The following is a 22,685-nucleotide window of genomic DNA, read 5'->3' as shown; positions in this document are numbered from 1 at the left end:
AATCGAAATTTGAGCCTTTGTCCATTTTTCTTTAGACCATCCTGCTTAGCATCGCTAACAAGCACCTCCTGTGCTGAATTTATTTTGTTAATAATTACTGCTTTGCTAATAACTAACACAAGGGAAGGATGTTCACTTGAGCGTGTTTTGCCTTTCCAATGTTATTGTTTCCACATTTTAAATGTGCATAGCTTGACTATTAAAACACGTTCCCCTTTTAAATAACACATGTCTGCTATCAAATATTTTGTACAGTGTTAAACCAGGATTATTACCATTCGCCAGAGTGGAAATGTTCAACACGCGCCACCATAATGCAATACATTCGTCCGAAATATCGTTTTTCTTTATTTGCATTTAATGGACAATATGCTCATAGACTAAACACGAATGCATTTGCGGAAGCACACAGAGTGGAGTTCTGCTTATATTTATTTTATCCATAATGCTCCACAACTAGGCCAAATGAGTTTGTTTAAAACATTGCTTTTTTGCATTCAATAGGGCTCCATGGTTTAGATGGCTTGTTAAGCACACGCTGCTGGATAATATTGCTCCGGAGAGCCAAGAGGCCAACGGACTATACTTATTTATACGTGGCGAGCGCAGAACGGAATTCTGCTGATGTATGTACTTTCACGGAATGATTCAAACGAAGCAGGGAGGTGCTTCTGTCCGGCAGTCGGGTGTTAACCCCGATGTGCCCTCTTGACCCCTTTTGTCACACGATGGAGAGCCCAGAATCCTCGGCGGGGAGAGGTTTTCGCTTCTGGAAGCTGGGCCCTTTTTGAAGTCCGGGCCACTTTGTTCTCCTGGCAGGGGAGCGGTGTTAGTGCGCGGGGCTAGTTTTTATATTGGGTAATCCGTGGCATGCACATAATCCTCACCTCCCCGCAATCCTCCACATCATCAGCATCATCCCCACCCTGGTTGCACACTTACAGACCCACAGCCCAGTTATTAGAATGGGGGTTGATCGAGACAAAAACCATCCTCACCTGCCCCCCCCCCCCCATTTATCCCAACTCGCCCTCCACCACCGAATCACCCCCACCCCTCCTACAGCCTCCACCCCCTCTCCTCCCCCTTTACAACCCTCCACCCCTCAAGACTCACTCAGCCATTGCAGTCGTTCACAATGGCACAAAAAGCCAGCGTTGCTAATCTCCTTGTGTGTTGTATTTGCTGTCCGTTTTTCAAACATTTCTGATGGATTTAAATGAAAAGTGTAGTGCCACTGCTTGTGTGCCCAATACGGATTTTAACGTGGCTTACGAGTTCACTAATCTTCACTTCAGAGTCTCATTCGAAAATGCGTTTTTTTTATTCTCTTTATGCAACCAATCGGGTGGTTATCGGACAACGTTTATCTTTTGTAATGGAATTTAAATCACGTGTGTGTATTACACACCGTATACACAATGTAGCAAACATGTATCCCAAAAACCGTTTTCTCATGGACTGATGCTTGATTTGTTTTATTGGCTATGGTATTTTTTTCTGAATGAAAAAATCTGAACTGATGTTATTTATTCCAAATAATAATTCGTGTTCAGGCCTTTGTGAATCCACGGTGAAATGAAGGCTCCTCCCAAGTCAGATTGGTCACTGTGGTTGTTTGACCATACTTCACCATGCTGGTCAGTGCAGGTCAGTGAAGATGGAGGCCTCAGGACTGGCTCAGATATCATTCGTCACTATCGTTAGCCATGGTCAAACTCAGTTCGGCGCATTCATATCACGGTGCGATAACCACCGTCCCACCATTCCAACCCAGTTAATTATTCATCCATGCATCTACATATTATTACTGTGTTTATATTTGTTAACTATGACTCCTATAAGAAACCACTGTCTCTCTCTCTCTCTGCCCATCCCCACTGCTGCTGCTGCAGGATTTGTCAGCGGCTTCACAATGCGATTAGCAACTGGTGGAAAGTAATGTCCCAACTGTAGGCGAATCGGACGTTGAATGGAGGTGCCCTTCACTTGACGTGTACCCAGACCAAAAGTCACCCCCCCCCCTCTTTGGATATTTTTTTTACATCAACATCTTTAGCCCGTGTGGAAATATAGTACTTCTAAGAAAAGAAAAAATGATCTAACACGTGGCAGCGATGTTCGTAATATTTTTGAGAAGTTTCGAGTGAGGACGAACGGCGATGAGTTTTGGGTGACTTGGGAGTGAGGCAGAGGTGGGGTTAGAGGCGATGCCTTTTTTTATTCTTCTTCTTCTATGCCTCCACTGCCGTAGAAGACTAACAGTGGCATTGTGTGTGTAGGATTCCTGGTTCAGAGCGTTGGGTTTCTGTGGAGATGTGAGGCCAGATTAGCGCATTAACATGCCAAGCACGCTGCCTTGGCTGACCTGTAAGTTAGCCGCTATCTGATGTTTCAGCTGCTAAAACAAATAACGCACTTACTCCCGTGCAAGTGCTTAGATTGTACCTTTTCATTTCACTGATATATTTTTTTACGTATCCATTCCAATAACATTGAAGCGTGTAAAAAAAAAACAGTGTAACATTTCACGCAAAAAAATGGGGACACCTTGTCATTTTTTTCTATTTCCTGGAAATGGTGAGTTTATTATGATTTTTGTCAAGGTCCTCTATTCTAAGATAATAAAAGTGGATGACGTAAAGGATCCAGTGTTAAGCTAACAAACGTAGCCTTCACGTTCTATTTGCCATCACTGCCACTACCTATCGTGATGCCCTCTCACTCTCTCCGCACGGATCCGACGGCACCTTGGACGTCTTTGATCCCCGTGCCACAGAGCTGTTAATAGTCCCCTAAAACACACACGTACGGGTGCCCCTACTTTTATTAAAGTAGATCAAGTGATCAAAGGATTAACCAAATAATGAATGTCTGGCAGCTCCTCTTTTCATATCGTTGAAGGATTGAAGGAATTTAATGCGGCCGGCAAGAGTCTGGGATGGTGCGGGTAATAGTTTTAAAATTGACTGCTGACAGGTCTCTGCGCGACCTTGCTTACCTCTTTGGCAGGTGGTAATAATGAAAGTGTCGCAAGGAATGCCTTTGTTTCGAGTGATGCCGCATGCCCGTCGTCACGGCAGCTTCTCCTTGCGCGACGCCGACTCTGGACGGCCGTCGCGTACACGAGGACGTTCACGAGGATGCACGCGGGTGGCGCCACCCTCCTAGGATGTGGCGCACGGATGTGGCACGGTTTTCTGCGCGTTGTTTTTTGTTGTTGTTGTTGCAAAGCGAGTCTCTGTAATCACCGCGAAATGATTTTTTTTTTAATCTGGAGTCATGTTAAAAAAAAAACTAATGATCGTTAGAAAGACAATATTTAAAATATATATACTTTTACATTATTAAGTAAAACTACTATCGGATCATTTATTATAATCATCTCACACAGTCTTGAAACACTCATGCTCGAAAACAATTAAGGGATGTGCAATTTACAAGATGTTTTTTTTAAGTAACTGATTTTTTTTTGCCTTGTCACAAAAACACTCGCGCAATTTAAGTCAACGCCAATTGCATGCAAACGCTTTGCACACAAGTTTATTAATACTGAAAATAACCAATGGCAAAACAATACACCATTATTGTACGTATGTATGTTGAACTTCTTTTGCACCGTACACAGCCAACCGCGCTAATCGGAGGTTAGCTCACGTTGTCTCCGCAAATTCACGTTTTCCCCCCAACCTTCTCTCTCCTCGATTCACGTTGGCCGTGTTTTCCGTGGGGCTGTATATAGTATTGGGCTCTCTCAGCAGCTCGCTCGCTCTCAGTTGGTGTGGATTTCACGCGGCTTGGCCCAGAAGCAAGCGGTTTGGGGAAGGGGGGATACAGTAAGCGACAATTTCTGCGGCTTCTGTTGCTTTGTTTTTGCTTTGCCAGCCCCTGATGCTAACTGCGGCGATAGTTCATGTCGTCCATCGAAGTTTCACTGCCTCTTCAGCCCTACCACCGTAAAACGTCGTTCTGCACTTGAGCACGAGTCGTCCCGTCGAGTCGGGCGGCCAGATGTGAGCGAGTCTTCTTAGAAACTTCTTGACGCCTTCATTACCATTTAACCGCGGTGTTAATTTTCTTGCATCGTCAACGTAACTTGCGAAAAAAATGTACAGACAAGTAATTTCCTGTCCGTGCGGTTCACACGCTTTTCCTCCACGCCGGAGAACTTTTGGTGTTGATCCAAACCTCGTTGGGGCACGGTTGGGGGTGAGTGGGGGAATGAATAATTGATTTGGCTGGTGCACTTTGTATCCGGTGGTGGGCACCACCTAAGCCATCCTCCCGAGCAAGTCTCCTAGCACGCGGAACGAAACGTCGGACCCCGTGCTGAACGACACGCTGCGCACTCCAAAAACGCGTACGGCAGAACAGGTGAACACATATGCAGTAGTAGGTGCAATTGACATGCTAACGTTCTCATTTAGGCGAATGGAGAAGACAAAACTGTAAACATTATGGAGAAAAATGCCGAAATGTTAATTTTACATAAAAATCGCCGACTGCTGAACGGACTCATGAGCTCAAATCGTGGCGATTCAACACAATTTTGGATTTTTCACGGTGTACAAATATGACCGCATCTCACGATACTGTACAGAAACACAGGTCGTATTTGTCTTATATAGAGAGAGAGAGCCAGTGCAAGGCAAAGAGGGGGTGGGGGTAAGCCTTGAGCCTGGACTTGTAAAGTGGCTGGGAGTTGAGTGTTGATGCAATCGCTGACGGATGAACGGTTACACGTCCGGTGTACTTCTCCCTCTTGCGTACGGGTGAATTAATAGCGAGTTGTAATACTTAGGCCAGGGGTATTCAGCCAGTTGATGGCGTTTTCTCGAGCCGAGTGTATTTCCCGCTAGTCCTCAGTTGAAAGACCTCACAGGGCCGTCGATGCCGCGTGTTTATGCCGTAGCTCCGAGATGATGGAAACACACGTGTGTGCTGTCGTGTGCCCGTGCCCTCCTCCGTCTATTGAGGGCTCAAAGCAAGCGTCCGGCAAATGAGGTTCCAATGGTGTAAATGCTTACCCCGAGCTCTCATATTCTGATGGTGCATTGTCTTTGAGTTGTGCGCCTTTTGGCGTCATCTGGTCCAACCCATGTGAGACTAGGCTCTAAGGAAAGCTGTCTCAGGTGTGGACCAATCAACATCAAGGACAGTGCACATTATCAGAGTTATGTTTTTTGTTTGCATTATGACTGCAGGTATTGTGGTCTATGCAAACATGACTCCTTGTATAAAAGGTGTCAGTTTTGTTGCCAGATAGAAGGGTAAAAACCAATTAACTATAACACACGCTCGCAGTGCAAATAACAAGAGAGACAGACAAATTACGCCAAACCAATACAAATTCAACTGAACCATCCCTATCATACCAGGCAAAGCCCACTGAGGTATTAACTTAATTTTCAGAAGCAACCTGGCCACAAATGATAGCCCAACAAAGTGGCTTATCACGTGTAAATTTATAGCAGTGATTTTTTTTTTATATACAGGGTAGAGTGATGATGCAGTGTTTAGCGGACTGCACTATAAACCCGGCGACATCAGTTCGATTCCCAACCACGACTAATATCAGTGGCGTGTGATGTCCAAACTGCTCCTGGACACTGCCCTCCCCACCCTTCAGCAACCCACACTGACCAACACTATGAAATATGGTCAAATAAATCCCCATGACTGACGTGGCGAGGACATCCCTTAATCTCGCAGGGAATTGAAAAATGGCGTTATATGATGATTATTGGTTGTGCACAGTGGCGGCTCCTGCAAAATCTCTCAGGGGGGGCAAATGTCTGGATGATTGATAAGGATAAGGTCCACCCATGCAATGGATAAATTAACAGCTTAAGCATGTAAAGGCAACTTCACTTCTTTAATATTAATGTAAAATAAAGTGACTCTTACAATACATCTTGTTTGTTTGATACTCACTATTAAAACAAACCACTCAAGTTTATTTTATTAAAGATTCCACTAGGTGGCAACAAATATTGTTGGATGAAACGTGCTCACGTATGATGACGTAAGCACGTATGATGACGTAAGCACGTTAGGGCGAGCCCTCCCGGAAGCTATAGAGAATGAATTGCAGCGCCCCCGTTCGAAAAAAAACATCTTTGAATGTAAGTATATGGGGCCACTCGGGGCGATTCTCTGCCAGAGGGAAATCGCCCAAAAAGAGGCGGTACTCCACAGAACGTAGCATGACGCTGATTGGACTATATCCAGAGGCTGCAGTGACGGCTAGCGTGACTCTGTGGTTGAATGACATTGGTGGTGCGTCGCCCAATCGCCCTAATGAAGAAACCGCCCCTGGTTGTGCAGTGATGGGCAAGAAGCATAGCTTTTCGCAAGTATTTTAGTGGCAGAGAACCCACATCATGCCCTTTCTACAGAGTGGTGCAAACGCACCGCTCGCGATGCAAGGGATGCGCTGTTGGCTGGAAGTGGAATTCAAAAATAGGCACACGTTTAAAAGGAGAAAATGTGTTTCACACTCGAAGCGGAGACCATGGCTTCATCAGAAGATTTACTTATACTGGACGAATCCGATTAGCTATAAAGTTTATTTTTATTTTTACAGATGCCCATGAGAGTGAGCCTTGTGGAACGCGTGGCCCTTCACAGCTCCGTGGGGGACTCCACTCCACCCATCCCTGCCATAATTGTCGTGCTCTTCGCTTTAATTGCAACATTTTCCTTTAATTAAGGTGCCCTTATTAATTATATGTTCTTCCATTAGGAGCGCTTCTCTTGCCTTAATGGCGGTGCCCTCCATTCTTGCCAATTTTCTGGGCTGCAGCAGAAGCACAACAGGGTGGCCGACTGTCATTATACTTCCTCCCCGCGACGGTAATTGAGGTTACGGGGGTGTTTTGGTGACATTAAATGATAGCGGGAAGATTTAATTGAGACAAAAGTCGGGTTAATGCCTTCAGAGGACAGTTTACATCAATTAATGACGTTTAAAATGTTGCGAGTCGTGTTAATCGCCGGCAAGATGACATTGGCAACCCCGAGGGGGTGCCTCGATTCATATCGACGGCGTCCTCGTGTCCCCACTGCAAACCTCAAGAAGCGCGGCGACACCTGGCACCCGCGCGCCACCGCCAAAATTGAACGAGACAAATGCCACACCTCTGCCATCAGGGATCTCGTACAATGCACGGTAGGTGCCATGCGCGACCCCCCCTCCCCCCCATCGTCCCCGCCTGTAAAAGAGCGAGCGCATGAAAAACCCTTTTGGCGTAGGCGGTGCCGCACGGGGTGAGGTTGCAATTATGATAACGATGACACGAGTCTTTATTTATAGAACGCCTACCATAGTACGAACGTGTGCGAACGGCGTTTCACGCAAGTCAAGATAAAATATCGACGCATTTGCAAAGAAAAATGTAAAAAAGAAACTCGTAAAATTATTTAAAAAATTACGTAAAGAGAAGCTGGGCGGGGGGGGGGGGAATAAAAAATAATAATAAAATGGCATAATAATTCATAAGGTGACCAAATGATATCAGGAGGCTTAATGATAAAGATGGGCCTTAAACCTTGATTTAAAAGTAGCCACTGTGGTTTGGATCTGTGACGCGTTTGGGCAGAGTTGTACAGATCCTGGGGGTGAATTGGGGGAAACACTTCTCCACTTAACAGACCGGGAGGAGTGAACAATTGAAGAGTATAGATTATTAATACTCCATTTTTCAGAAGAATTGCATGGTCAACATTACAGCAAAATCCATTGTTGGACTGTACTATCCTCCGATGTCTATGGTCCCTTGCCTTCACCATGCCTCACTGACCGACGTGATGAAGTATGGCCGTATGGCGTTGGGAGGCTCTCATCCAGCAGTGGATTGATAAAAGAGCTGTCCATGTGCAACACTGATTTCTGTTTGATTAATTGCTGCGCTTTATTTTTTCTTTGTTTTGCTTTGTCGATTTGGTAACCCAGGTCACTCTTGCAAATGAGCACTATCCTGGTCTCTTGAGGTCACAACTAGTTAAACAAAATAAACAAATCATGTCACGAATAGTATCCTTCAAGCAGGGATTGGAACCTATGTCATTTGCAAATGCAATTAATCCATCTCACATCCTGCCCATGAGTCACAGCGCCTCCACGCTTAACGTATGTATGTTGAACTTCTTTCGCACACCCTACGTGGCCAACCGTGCTAATAAGAGGTGCTGGGAAGGAAAACAAACTAAAGACAAAAAGCAGTTCGAAAGAATTGAGTTGTTAATTGAGATTCTAAAAGTGCATAGTTGATAATATTGGCTTTCCTAAAATTGAACGGTGTCTGTTTACATATTACTACTGGAGAAGAGTCACCCTAAATCTGTTTTAATGATTCTGTAACTTAATTGTAATTGTACTATAATTATAAAAAAAATCTGCCCGAGCTGACCTACACTTTAAGCAATATATTTATTATTTAACATCGATTTATGCTTGTGCAATAATTCGATTTCTCACATCACGACGCAGTTGCTTTTGCTCTGATTTCCATTCTCTTCAAATGATGTGCGTTTTGTTGTTGTTGTTTTGCTTTTGCCACCGTGGTGATCCAGGTCCCTCTTGCAATTGAGACTCATCCTGGCACCCTTGAGTTTTCACCTGGTTAGAAAAATAAATACACTCGAAGATTCCGATTTGCATTCCCTACTCAACATCTGCGGCGTTGGCATAGCCCAGCCCCTTGGCTCTCCTCTCTCTCTCTCTCTGCTCCGTCATTGGTGGTGCCCCCCATGCACATCGACCAGTGCCCGGTTTGGTAAAAAAAAATGGAGCAAACATCGTGCTGCTCGCAGCAGACATCGCAGCTGTCGCGATTTTCACCTTAAGACGGGCGCTTGTGTTGTGTTCGAAACGTCGTGATTTATTTCATTTTATTTCTACATACGTGACTTTACTGAAAGAACCAAAGAGTATGAAAGTAAATCTTTCGTCTTTTTTCGCGACGTTATCACCGATCGTGCTATCGGCATCGCGTCACGAGCAAAGGCACCCATTTTGATCGTTCGCAGAGCCTCTTCAAGGTGAACCTGTGGTGCGAACCGTAGCGGGCAGCACCTTTCCATCTGCTCTGCGACTGAGAACAATGCTCGGTATCTGACAATCAAGCCAATATTTTGTATTCTCATAGATAGAATGCATCCAAATTGAGTGCAAAACCAAATGTTACTTGATGGGGATTTTTTGCGTGCAGTCGTTGGTGCCAGAGCAACTACCATCGACCCACTTTACTCTTGAGCGCCCGGTATAATCACCGGCGGCTGGCTGCCTGGATCCATGTACCGATCCATGTGTCACCAGTGGTGAGAGAGTCACTTGCCAAGTTCAGTTCTTCTCTAAAGTCTCACCCCGTTTCCCCTGCCTTACACTTTCCACGTGCGACCACTGGACTATGGACTTTGCAGCATTGATATTCCCTAACTTCGTGCGTGGCGCACTGAGATGCCTGGATGAATTGCACTTCGTAAATGTAAGTTATTGTTATCCACACTCAATATATCGAGCCGTGCCAGCTTAGCACCCTGACCTCAGAACGGCCAAGCGCCCAGTCACTTTAGAAGCAGCGGACGCAGGCACACGATCGTCGAGCGCCTTGAGCACCGTTCTGTCTGCTCGGTGTCGCCGCAGCGGACACGGTGGACGTGCTGCGGGTGCTGGACCTGCACAACGCCCAGGAGGGAGTCACCAAGACAGCGGGCCTCTGCACAGCCCGACCGCGCTCCGAGCGGGGAGACGTCGCCTTCCGCATCGCCAAGATGGCCCAGATCAGCGCGCCCACCCGACAGCTCTTCCCAGGTATCGCACCACGGATCAGTGTACCTACCCAACAGCTTTACTCAGGTACCACACCACAGATCAGTGTACCTACCCAACAGCCCTTCCGAGGTACCACACCACAGATCAGTGTACCTACCCAACAGCTCTTTCCAGGTACCACACCACGGATCAGTGTACCTAGCCAACAGCTCTTCCCAGGTACCACACCACAGATCAGTGTACCTACCCAACAGCTCTTTCCAGGTACCACACCACGGATCAGTGTACCTAGCCAACAGCTCTTCCCAGGTACCACACCACAGATCAGTGTACCTACCCAACAGCCCTTCCCAGGTACCAAACCACTGATCAGTGTACCTACCCAACAGCTCTTCTCAGGCACCATACCACAGATCAGTGTACCTACCCAACAGCTCTTCTCAGGCACCACACCACTGATCAGTGTACCTACCCAACAGCCCTTCCCAGGTACCACACCACTGATCAGTGTACCTACCCAACAGCTCTTCCTAGGTACAACACCACGGATCAGTGTACCTACCCAACAGCTCTTCCCAGGTACCACACTACGAATCAGTGTACCTACCCAACAGCTCTTCCCAGGTACCACACTACGGATCAGTGTACCCACCCAGCAGCTCTTCCCAGGTACCACACTACGGATCAGTGTACCCACCCAGCAGCTCTTCCCAGGTACCACACCACAGATCAGTGTACCCACCCAGCAGCTCTTCCCAAGTACCACACCACAGATCAGTGTACCTACCCAGCAGCTCTTCCCAGGTACCACACCACAGATCAGTGTACCTACCCAGCAGCTCTTCCCAGGTACCACACCACAGATCAGTGTACCTACCCAGCAGCTCTTCCTGGGTACCACACCACGGATCAGTGTACCTAGCCAACAGCTCTTCCTGGGTACCACACCACAGATCAGTGTACCCACCCAACAGCTCTTCCCAGGTACCACAACACAGATCAGTGTACCTACCCAACAGCCCTTCCCAGGTACCACACCACGGATCAGTGTACCTACCGAACAGCTCTTCCCAGGTACCACACCACGGATCAGTGTACCTACCCAGCAGCTCTTCCCAGGTACCACACCACAGATCAGTGTACCCACCCAGCACCTATTCCCAGGTACCACACCACAGATCAGTGTACCTACCCAACAGCTCTTCCCAGGTACCACTCCACACAAAATGTGGCGTGCGTTGATTCACTCGGCTTTAAGGGGTTATTTCGTTAGGGATACGGCAGTGCCAATGCTTCAAAATTCTGCCATGATACAGGTACCCTCAATATACTACCCGGACTATCCTTTTATCACCACACACGTGTAAGTAAGACTATACTCCGTAATGCCAGACTAATGTTATCCAGCAGCGGCTCAAAAAAGCAAACTCTGAGCCTCATCAGCAGTGTTTCAATATTCTGTTGATGAGACTCAAAAGGCCAAACCCATAATGCTCCACGACAGCGTGATTTTTATTTTTCTAAATACATCTCTCGATTGTGCGTTTTTTTCAAGGTTTGGTGCTCCGCACACACATATATTATATACACAGTCGATTAGGTGTGCATTTGTTTTTCAAATGCATCACAGCACATACTAGAGAAATCACGACGATTGCTTTAGATCTGTGAGGTTAACCGTGTCCACCTCGTCCGGTAGCCCAGGAGCGGGGCTCTCAATAATCGCCGGCGTGTACGATGTTAATGCATTTGTGAGTGCTGCAATCGCTTTTGTGAGCTTTAATCTTCGAAGCAGAATAACCAATTTGGCAAATGCTTTGTGATGGAAAGCTAACTTTACGGGTCATCTCACAGCAGGGGTCTGCTAACCAGCGGCAGAGCACGTTGCATCAGGAGATCTGCTTGCCACTGGGTTGACACACAGACACGCGTTCCTGTCTCGGGTTCAACGATTAAAAGGTTCCAACATCACAGTTTGATCTCAGACATAGTGTCTTGTGATCATTGCATAAAAGCCGGCGAGCCCGCGTGCCATGAGGTTAATGTCTACGTCAAGGTAGACGTTTTTATATGTTTTTTTTGCCCGAATGCAATATCTCTGCTGCCCTTGCTCTGCCCTGAGGCTGTCAGTCGAATGTACAGCGGTGAGAAGCGTGGCTTGTCGAGACTTTGTCCCGATGTGGCGTTTTTGACAGCTGATGCGCACGAGATAAAAAAAAGTGAGTCCTGCTAACAATGCGTTTCCTCCAGCGATTCACTGAATTGTCATAACTCAAGATTGCGATCGGATTCAAGGATTTATTTATTTCAGTCTCCTCTACACAAAACTATTTACTTGCTTTGAAGAAGGGTATTTGGCCGACAACATCACCTTTATTTTTGTCTTGAAGGTTGCAATATTATTAACAAACGTGTTGAGTCTTCTTCTTCTTCTCATATATATTAAGTTTTTCTTTGGACAGTTTTGTCAGCTTCATTATCCTAAATGTAACATTTGCATATCACACGCTTACACATTGAATAATTCATAAAAAACTCATTCTCACGTTCAGAATGCTATAATACTAAGATTTTAATCAATCTTTCGATGTAACAGTTACTTGCTGTGGAGGTGATGCCGTGTGTGGTGTAACGATCACAGTGCATTTCAGTTTAAACAAAGGGCTGTCCCTCCCCTGTCACTCCCCCCCTCCCCACCTCTGTTCACCTCGTAGTAGAAATGGGTGAGCCCATTGGCAGGTCACATGTGGTGCGGTAAAGTGTGGGTACCTCTTCCACAACTTCTGGCCAGTGTGGAAGAGTAGGCAAAAAAAAACCATTCGGAGGAGCTCTCTAGAGGAGGGCCTTCTGCCAACACGGTGGCATGAGCCAGCAATTGCAGGGCTGCACCTTTACATTTGCATTTTAAAGTTACTTTCCCGGCACTATATAACCGAATCCAACGTTGTGAACGTTAGGTTAAAATCAATTGAATGGCATAACAATAAAACGACAACTTCCAGCAATTAACACGTTTTCATTTGGAACAGATACTCGTGAAATTCGGAAAATAGGGCAAACCTGTACACCATGGCAGTATAGTTGATCCAAACATGAAACTTGTTGTGATTACACCGCAGTTAAGAGACATCCATCCTGTAACGTAAGTACGCTGTGTGGATGGCTTAGTGCTCTTAGCTCGCGCGGGATAACAATAGCGCGATTGTGCCCGTGCCTCTAACAGCCCTTGTCGCACCGGCTCTGTTGCAGACGGCCAGTTTCCCCAAGACTTCTCCATCCTGGCCACGGTAAAGCCCAGGAAGGGTCTGCAGGCCTTCCTGATGTCCGTCTACAACGAGCAGGGCATGCAGCAGCTGGGCTTCGAGGTCGGACGCTCTCCCGTCTTTCTGTATGAGGACCACACGGGGAAGCCCGTTCCAGAGGAATACCCGCTCTTCAAGGGCATCAATCTCGCCGACGGGAAGTGAGTCCTGGATTGCTCTTGCTCATGCGGGTGCAAAGGCAGCGGGTGTCATTATATTTTTTTGTTTGTTTTAATGGACCTGCTGGTTCCGGGAGACTCGAGCGTGGCAAGAGGGTGAATTGCTTTAGAATGGTCAAGGTGGAAAAAGGTGATGCCCTGCGATTCCTTGCTCACTCCCAATGCTTGGCAAAAGGGGGCCTCGATCAGAGGCAGCTGTAGTGGGCAGTTGTTCTCCTCTTCCATGCTCATCAGATGTTTTATAAGAGGCGGGATTACCCACACTTTACCCTACCACATGCCAGCTGCTGATAGACTTGTGCCAGCCACTTCTGGATTGCAAGTCCAGTGCACTAATAATAACGCCGCGGTAGTTACCGAATTGTTGTGAAGGCTCTTCTAAAATATTTCCACTTTTTAGAAGAAGAAAAAATGCATTTTTATTTTCTATGATTTAACAACTAAATACCAAAAAAAAACTTTACAAACAATAAAGCCATATTTTGGCTACAGTACTGGCAATTATTGGCTGTTCCAGGGAAGTCTCCGAACAAACTAATTTCGTCCCACAAAAGGGCTCTGTAAACGGGTGTCTTAGAAATAAGTTTCAAGCCACTGCTCCTGAATAAGTGGCCTCAGGTTTCCCCTCGACAGTGCTCGATTAATTTTGTGACTGGCTGCCCGTTGCAGCGGTGCGTCACGCGTGTTTGAAAAGGCGATGCAGTCTCTTCAGTTAAGGGCCTGCATTCCACAAGAGAGCTGCCGATACTTAAAGCTGAGCGCGGCGACACAGTGAATGTCCAACACTGCAGAAAGTATTTTTTCGTATCAATTTGCATTGCAGGGCTTTACTGCTTCATCTTCCACGAGAATATTTGCGGCACACAAATTCTAAACATCGGGCTTTGATCTCGGAACCGTAGCTGAGTTGATATGTACAAAACCGAGGCAAGAGCATTGAGCCCATCAATCTGGTAAAAAAAAAAGCCACGATACAGGCTGAGTCACATTTTTCCTGTTTTGGGTTTTTGAGCGGCATTGGCTGCTCCTAATGGCAAATGCCCTCTCGTAGGAAATATGTTATCACAGGAATGCAGCGTTTTCAGAAGATCACACAATGCTAGGTGAGCAACATGACACACGTTTCTGTGGATGCTACGTGAAGAACGAACACCCCTGGAAAGAGACATGCACATTGTCCACATCGTTATGAATTAAATGTACATTACCACACACATGGTCCTAAGCATTAGTTCAATCTTGATTTGAAGCATTCGTGACTGCAGCAATCCATACTCTTTGGTTCTTTCGGTAAAGTCACGTAGGTATAAAATAAAATAAATCACGACGTTTCTATCGCTTGTGTTGCGATCGAAACGTCGTGATTTATTTTATTTTACACCTACGTGACTTTACCGAAAGAACCAAAAAGTATGCATTAGTTGCGCGTAACAGCTCTGAGATAGTTATGCTCGAAGCGGAATTTATTTATAGATCCAATCAACATCATATCATCATCATTGTCATCAGCAGCAGACATGACCTATCCACTGCTGGATGAAGGCCTCCCTAAGTCACCAACCGTCCGCCACGACCACGTGATGCAGTGGTCCACGGGGCTTCAGCGAATCTTTTCGCTCCATTTCTGTGGCGTTCAGATTCAGAGGCACAGGCGGACATCAATTAACTTGTGCAGCAAGAGATCCCAGTCAACACGGCAGTGGCAAATCCCCTCTGCTTGCCAATTGAGCGTTGTACGGAATACATTTACAGAATGTCCACTCCAACGTTCGGTACATAGATGTTTTGCTCTTACAATTGCAGCGTGAAATAGAAAACTAGAACATTCTGGGCGATTTATGTGTCCGTGTTTGTCCATCTTTGTGTGTTTCTGTGTTTGTCTTTGTGTCTGTGTGAATGCCTGTCTGGCTGGCATGGTGCTGGCCACCCTACCCCCTTGTGTGCTGTGCTGGCCTTCATCGGTGTTCAATAACAGCACTTGCCCCAACCGTCGGTTAAGGCTATACTGGGGATCTTTGTCTTTTTCGATTTAAAGCTTTCGTGACTGCAGCGATTCATCTTCTTGGTTTTTTCGTTAAAGTCACGTAGAAGGGAAGTAATAAATAATAAAAATAAAACATAATAAAATAATATAATAAAATAATATAATATAATAAAATAATAATATAATTCTGCATGATTATGTTTATTTGTATTACTTTATTACTTCCCTTCTACGTGACTTTACCGAAAGAACCAAGAAGATATTTGTCTTTGTTGTGTGTGTCATCTGTCTGTCCCTCTGTCTGTCTTTGTGTGTCTGTATGTCTGCTTGTCTGTCCATCTGTATGTGTGTCCGTGCATCTGTCATCTTACCTCAGCGACTACCTGCAGCTATTTCCCCACCATTTGTTCTCTCGCGGCCTCAGCTATTTTAGGCATCTATCTTCTTACCCTTTAATCTCTGACCCGCGTGAACCTGTGCTATGAATGCAATTTAGTGCAATATTCTGTTTGCCACTGAGGCTCTAGAATGGGCTACAGATATTTGGCTCTTAGATATGTACAAATATATATATATACACACACACACATGCACTAGGGAGGGCCAGAGTTGACTTTAATGGCAAAAGCAGCAAAAATATGACTTTCAGCATGGGTCGTCATTAAATTCCTGTTTGGCTCAGTGAACGCAGCCATTAACACACAGCCTCGTTTAAAGGTGGCATTCATTAGCGTTCGCGAGGCATCGTTTCTCTTCAGTTACAGGCAGCAAAATACACCGCGGTTTCCTTTGTACGCGAACAGCCCTTTGTCAATGCACTGCTGGATGAGGACCTGCCCATGCCGCGTGGGTCATGGGGGCTACTTGACCACACTTCGCCATGCTAGTCAGCACATTGATGGGTTTTTGCTCCGCTGCCTCCCACGCGGCTCTGCAGCCTGTAACAACCTGTTGTGCATGGTGGTCGCCCATCCAAGCAATATCCAGGCCCAATATTTTTCTTAGCTCCCAAGTTCTGGTGAGACCGCGCATATTTAGCGTGACCTGATTGAGCATCTACAACACTTTTCACCGCATAACTTGTTAAGAATACGTCTTCAATTATGTATCTCTCTGTCTCTCCGGATGGTCGTAAAAATGACAGGCAAAGTAAACCCTCGGGTTCAGGAGGTAATTATCTCACGCTATTCTTTCCGTTGTTTAATTCGACGGTGGGCACCTGATAATGTTGCTAAGATCTGGAATTCCCTACTTTAACCTTCGGATGTCGTACACTGCATATGGCTCTACAGTTTAACAGCTGGTGCTGACACATTAGCGCAAGTAACAAGGAGTGCTTTATTGATAACAGACCTCGGCAAGCCAAAACCATATTGCCTGGAGATGATGCGATTCTTCGCAGATGGTCTTGCTTTGAAAATAATTACTTTCCGTGGTTTCCCGGGGTTTGGCATTGAACTCATTTCGAAAACACAGCATGCATTGCCACCGTGCGCCGCCCTCCTCTCTCCGCGCGATATTTAGTAGGCATCCTATTAAAGGCGCGCGGCACATTTGGCGCAACGAGCCGGGCGCACGCGCACGAGCGCGTCACATTATTTTTTTTTCGTAACAAAAAACCCCGCCGCTGTTTGAAAATGTGGCAATGACGACAGTGGCAGCCGTGATCACGGTGGCATTGCGCGCGTAACGAAGCGTGGCAGGGGGTACGGTGTGAAACAGCCTGGGCGCCTGCCCCCCCCCCCCCCCCCACGCTAATGGCCCCTAATCCCCGCTCGCGACATTTCTGGGACACGCTACGCGGCATTCAAACCGCGGGGACCTGCCGCTGGAGCCGGTGGAGGCGGCCAAACCGCAGGGGCCCGAGAGGGAGGGAAGAGGCATGAATGCGGGTGGGGAGGGGGGGGGGCCTTCTGCTGCATTGGACCCTGCAGGTAATTTCCCTTTCGACTGATGACACTGAACGCCTTGTGCCTGCCACCGTTACGGGAGCAGCGGGCGCATTCGCCACCGCCCTTCCAGAGCGAGCCGGGGTGAACATGACCCAGAGAGAAAATAAGAAGATATTCTATGGGTCTTTCGGTAAAGCCACGTAGATAGACAATTCATCAAAATATCACGACGTTTCGATCGCAACACAAGCAATTGTCTTCAGGTGACAGGAGAAAACGATTGCTTGTGTTGCGATCGAAAACGTCGTGATATTTTTATTATTTTTTTTTATCTACGTGGCTTTACCGAAAGACCCATAGAATAAAATAATTTAAATTAAAGGTGATGATGATTAAGAATAAAGCATGCGACTGCGTGCACCGGCTAAGAATTGACTTTGCCGTTGCCTGTTGTGTGACCTTTTGTTCGTATATATATCTTTTTTTAAACAAAGCTAGCTGAGCCTTGAAATAAATCTGTCATGTGCAGATGAACTAAAGCATGCACTCTGTCTGGTAGCCTAACACAAGAACGCGTGTTACTTTTGTACACATTAGATGACATTCGCTCAGTTTCAAAAGGTAAATGTGGTTTTAACTTGTTGTTAAGAATTCATCTTCACATTGGTGGGAGCCAACAATTTATTTCAGCGATGCTTAATTTCAATATCACTGCAAACCAATGTGGCATTTGATTTTAATTGCCCTTTTTTTATTCACCATGACTTTCAAAATTGGCATTTGTGCACCGCATTAAGCCACGTGGCTAAGTCACGTCTCTCCGATCTGTTTTCGGGTTGCACTGCATCTGGTTCGGCATGATGTCCGACGTTTCGGAAGCGAATTTGAGCGTTTCACCATTATCCTCCAATGGTATACAGCGTTTGCCGGCTACTGGTCGTGTCTGATGTCGTAGGCTGGCCGAACTTATTATTTGCTTCGTCTGGGAGGAAACCGGAGATCCCCAGACTAATATGACTCTGTAGAGGTCCTCTAAGCAGTGACGGCACACTGTAAAAGTCAGACTAATTAATTTTCATCTTGATTTGAAGCTTTCGTGACTGCACGAATCCATACTCGTTGGTTCTTTCGGTAAAGTCACGTAGGTAGAACAAATAATAGATTACGACGTTTCGATCGCAACACAAGCAACCGTCATCAGGTGTGAAGCAAACACAGCAGGATGACTGCTGACAACAGTCGGTTGCTTGTGTTGCGATCGAAACGTCGTGATTTATTATTTGTTTTACCTACGTGACTTTACCGAAAGAACCAAAGAGTAATTAATTGATAGTCTGCTCGCTATGGCGACACATTCTTAAGTGCACTCCATCCAGTGCTCCTGGCTTAGTCACTCAAGAATGGAAAACAAAAACCTCCACGAAAAAAATAATTTGTCTCACTCGATTGGATCACACTTCACCCTCAGAGCAGAACGTGTCCTGCCGCTGAGGAGGAGGCATTGATTTGCCCGATTCGGCGCGATGACGGAGCAACTGGCACGACTGGTAGCCTGGCGTGTTCAGACAATGACCTGGCAGTATCTCTTTACGGGGACACGTGACAAGAAGGAACGGACGAGGCTGTTGGACCCACTTTCGCATCAAGCGGACTTACTTTCGCATACGATTAGCGCGGTTGGCTATGTGCGGTGCGAAAAAAGTTGAAAATATGTGCAGGCATCAAGCGTGCGCGTCGGGTTTAAGTTTGCGTGGGGCGAGCTTAAAAAAGAAAATACTTCAGCAGTCATTGGGAAAGGAATAGGCGGTCAAAAGTTCGCGTTTAAAATTTGACAGTTTGGCCGGAACAAGTTAGCACTGAAGAAACATTAGCGGTGCGAAAGAAGTTGAAAATATGTGCAGGCATCAAGCGCGCGCGTCGGGTTTAAGTTTGCGTGGGGCGAGCTTTAAAAAAAAAAAACTTCAGCAGTGATTGGGAAAGGAATAGGCGGTCAAAAGTTCGCGTTCAAAATTTGACAGTTTGGCCGGAACAAGTTAGCGCTGAAGAAACATTAGCGGTACGAAAGAAGTAGAAAATATGTTCGGGCATCAAGCGCGCACGTCGGGTTTAAGTTTGCGTGGGGCGAGCTTAAAAAAAAAAAACGTCAGCAGTGATTGGTAAAGGAATAGGCGGTCAAAAGTTCGCGTTTAAAATTTGACAGTTTTGGCCAGAACAAGTTAGCGCTGAAGAAACATTAGCGGGCGGTCACAAAGCCTTGCATGTTTAGTTGTCTTTTGACTTCATCCACAACGTGTTCTCGTGTCGTGTCGCAGCATGCGGAATTTTCCTTGACCCCTTCGTTCCTCACGCTGCTCCACTCTTGGAACTCGCTCCCCCGTTGTCTCCTTCCCCAAATTCCAGTGGTCTTTACTTGGAATCAATCTCAGCAAACTGAGTTCAATCGCCCAGACATGGTGGTGTGTTGGCTCCTGGCTTGGGAGCTCCCTACTATTGCCTCTTTCTCCAAACTCCGCTGACCTCGCTAAATGAAATGAACGCCTTCATTGCTTTTACCGTAATTAGTACTGTTTAACACGTAGGCTTTCGCGACCAATATTATTCATAATCAACGTTTTTGGGTTTAGATCGCGTTATTTATAAATGTGTCGTAACCCTCCACCACCCGACACGGCCAATCAGTAAAAAAGTGTCACGTTGACAAAAGACAATTAGTTCACTGCTTTAGCCCACCGGTGTGTTGAAGCGTGAAACCACAAAATTTACAATTTGAGTACGACGTTTCGCTGGTAATTGCATCCAGCATCATCGGGCATAAAGCAGTGAACTATTTGTCTTTTGTCAACGTGACACTTTTTACTGATTGGCCGTGTCGGGTGGTGGAGGGTTACGACACATTTATAAATAACGCGATCTAAACCCAAAAACGTTGATTATGAAAAAAACGTTGATTATGAGTAATTAGTACTGTTGCTTTCTTTCCCCTTCGCGCTATACGCCCGCGGTGCAAGGCTTGGCCACTGCCATGAAATAAATACATAAAAAACCCACGTGCCCATAGATATCTGAACTCGTCCCTGGGCAACCCACCTTCACTCACCCGCACTGACCAGTGTGATGAAGTGTGGTCAAACATCTCCCATGACTGACACGGAATGGCCAGGCCCTCATGTAACCAGCGCCGGATTGACTGAGTGCTGTAAAAATATGTCAGTCACGTGACGGCCATTGGGTGTCAGTCACCGATTTTTCACCGAGACCAGAACGAGGCCCTTCTGTCAGCAGTGGCATGAGCAATCACCTGTAGGGCTGCACCTTTACCTTTCATCTTCACCTTGCGCTACGAACCCGCTGACCCGAGTTCGATTCCAGCTCATGGCCACTAGTGCCAGTGACGATTATCTGAACCAGGTCCTGAGCCTCGCCTAGGTCGACTCAGCTTCAAATGAGTACCTGGTGTGGTGTGTAATCATCGCCAGTGAGGAGATAAAGGCGGTCGGGCGTGGTGCTGGTCACCCACCTCCTTGTGTGCTGTGCCGGCCTTCATAGGTGCTCGCGAACAGCACTTGCCCCAAAAAGCATCTGAAGGCTATACGGGTGATCTTTATCTTTGGTATATATCACAATCACCTTTGAGTTTTTTTGTTCATTGCTGCACTTGCAAAAAAAAAAACCTGCCGCCGATAAAGAAATTATGTTTACATACAACGGAGAGACGAAAAATCCCAATCCTATCTCTTGGACGACCAGACGTCCTTCACCCCTCGCCCCTTCAGCGTCGCGAAGAGGGCGGCTTGACATCCGTCGGCGGCTGTGCTCCTCCCGCGCAGGTGGCACCGCGCCGCTCTGAGCGTGGAAGGGAAGAGCGTCACGCTCATCCTCGACTGCAAGCGCAAGATGACGCGGCCGCTCCCGCGGAGTGACAACCCCGCCATCGACGTCAACGGCATCACCGTGTTCGGGACGCGCCTTGCCGACGACGAGGTCTTCGAGGTGAGACGGCCAACTCGCGCACGGGGAGTACAGAGCAGAGGTCGCAACCGGGTACCCGGTACCCGGACCCTACCCGATACCCGGCTACCCGTACCCGGCTGGGTATGGGTACCCGTTTGCGACCCTGGTGCGGCCGGGTACGGGTACGGGTAGACCGTGAGTCACTGGTGAGTCACCGTTTGTTACTCATTTCCCAAAGTCTTGTCTCTTCTCACAATTCAAGTTCCTAGAATCAACCCACCCGCGCCTGCAACATGGCTTCATCCCAGAGGTCGCAATCAGGTAGCCGATACCCGTACCCTAACCATACCCGGCCGGGTACGGGTAGGGTACGGGTACGGCCGGGTACGGGTACGGGTACCCGTTTGCGACCCTGGTGCGGCCGGGTACGGGTAAGGAATCAAAACCCGTTTGCGACCTCTGGTACAGAGTGGGGGCCAATATGTCTCATATTCGCGGTGGGGAGATGTCAACTGGCTCGCCTTGTGTGCAGGAGGTTGTGGGTTCGATAAATCGTTGCCGAGACTTTTAAAGTCCCGTGTTTTTTGTCACTTGCGTAATAAAAATTACGGGAATAAGCCACTGACGACAATGCATTTACATCTGGTTTTCCCCTCTTCTGGTAGTGCACTCCAGCTAGTTGACTTGCAGATCGCGTCTGGTGGGGTGAAGTGTGGGTATACCCACCTCTTCCAAGATGTCTGGCCGGGCTGTAAGAGTAATGCCGAGATCCCGTCTAGAGGGGCTTCCCATAGCTTCCCCCAACGGAGGCCTATCCGTCAGCAGTGGCACGAGCGTGCACTTTAGGCGCTGCTCCTTTGCCTTTCCATGTATATATCTATACCACATTACGTATTTACAAAATATTAAAATAAACAATATAAAATAGATTTCGATTTAAAGCTTTCCTGACTGCAGGGATTCATATTCTTGGTTCTTTTGGTAGTCATATAGAAGGGAAATAATAAAATAATAAAAATAAAACAATCACATTCTCACGACGTTTCGATTGCAAAACAAACAATCATCATCAGGTGTGAAAACCACAGCAAGAAATTTTTCTTGGTGATTGCTTGTTTTGCAATCGAAACGTCGTGAGAATTTAATTGTTTTATTTTATTTATTTTATTATCCCTTCTACGTGACTTTACCGAAAGAACCAAGAATATAAAATATTTTTTTTCTTCTTCAGTTTATCCATTTCTTTACGCCATTGTTTGAGCTTCTCCTCCAGCTGAAATGGCTTCTCAATTTACACACTGCTGTAAGGAGTTTATATATATATATGATGTGACCTGTCCAGTGTTTTTTTTTATTTGCGTGTCCACCTGATCCGTACATGCAGGACGTGGTTGTGGGATGGGTGGGGGGGGGGGTGCCCAGTCACAGCACTGTGCTGCCAAGCCAGCGATGTTGTCCTTAGACCGAGCAACTTTCTAAGGATTCCTTTCGGGACAGAATTTGTCACAACGCGACTCGCGACAAATCCAGCGACTTTCCTGGATGAGGGAAAACAATACGGATTTAGAAGCGATTCCAGGGTTGTATGAAGGATCCTTGGCG

At 46.6% G+C, this 22,685-nt stretch overlaps 1 protein-coding gene across 2 annotated transcripts in view; it reads left to right on the top strand.

The window, feature by feature from the left end:
- Nucleotides 1–22,685, top strand: part of COL5A3 (collagen type V alpha 3 chain) — a 169,679-nt gene that overhangs the window by 12,592 nt on the left and 134,402 nt on the right. For both annotated transcript variants that reach the window (XM_061550444.1, XM_061550443.1), the window contains exons 2-4: nucleotides 9,647–9,814; nucleotides 13,025–13,238; nucleotides 20,960–21,122. In XM_061550444.1, coding sequence (XP_061406428.1) covers nucleotides 9,647–9,814; nucleotides 13,025–13,238; nucleotides 20,960–21,122 — 545 coding nt within the window. The remainder of the gene's footprint in view (nucleotides 1–9,646; nucleotides 9,815–13,024; nucleotides 13,239–20,959; nucleotides 21,123–22,685) is intronic.

Source organism: Lethenteron reissneri, chromosome 12 (genome assembly GCF_015708825.2).
Source record: "Lethenteron reissneri isolate LAM-NWPU_2019-01 chromosome 12, ASM1570882v1, whole genome shotgun sequence".
In the NCBI taxonomy this organism is placed as follows: Eukaryota; Metazoa; Chordata; class Hyperoartia; order Petromyzontiformes; family Petromyzontidae; genus Lethenteron; species Lethenteron reissneri.
Note: the sequence above shows the minus strand (reverse complement) of the source record. Positions and strands in the feature narration are given on the sequence as shown.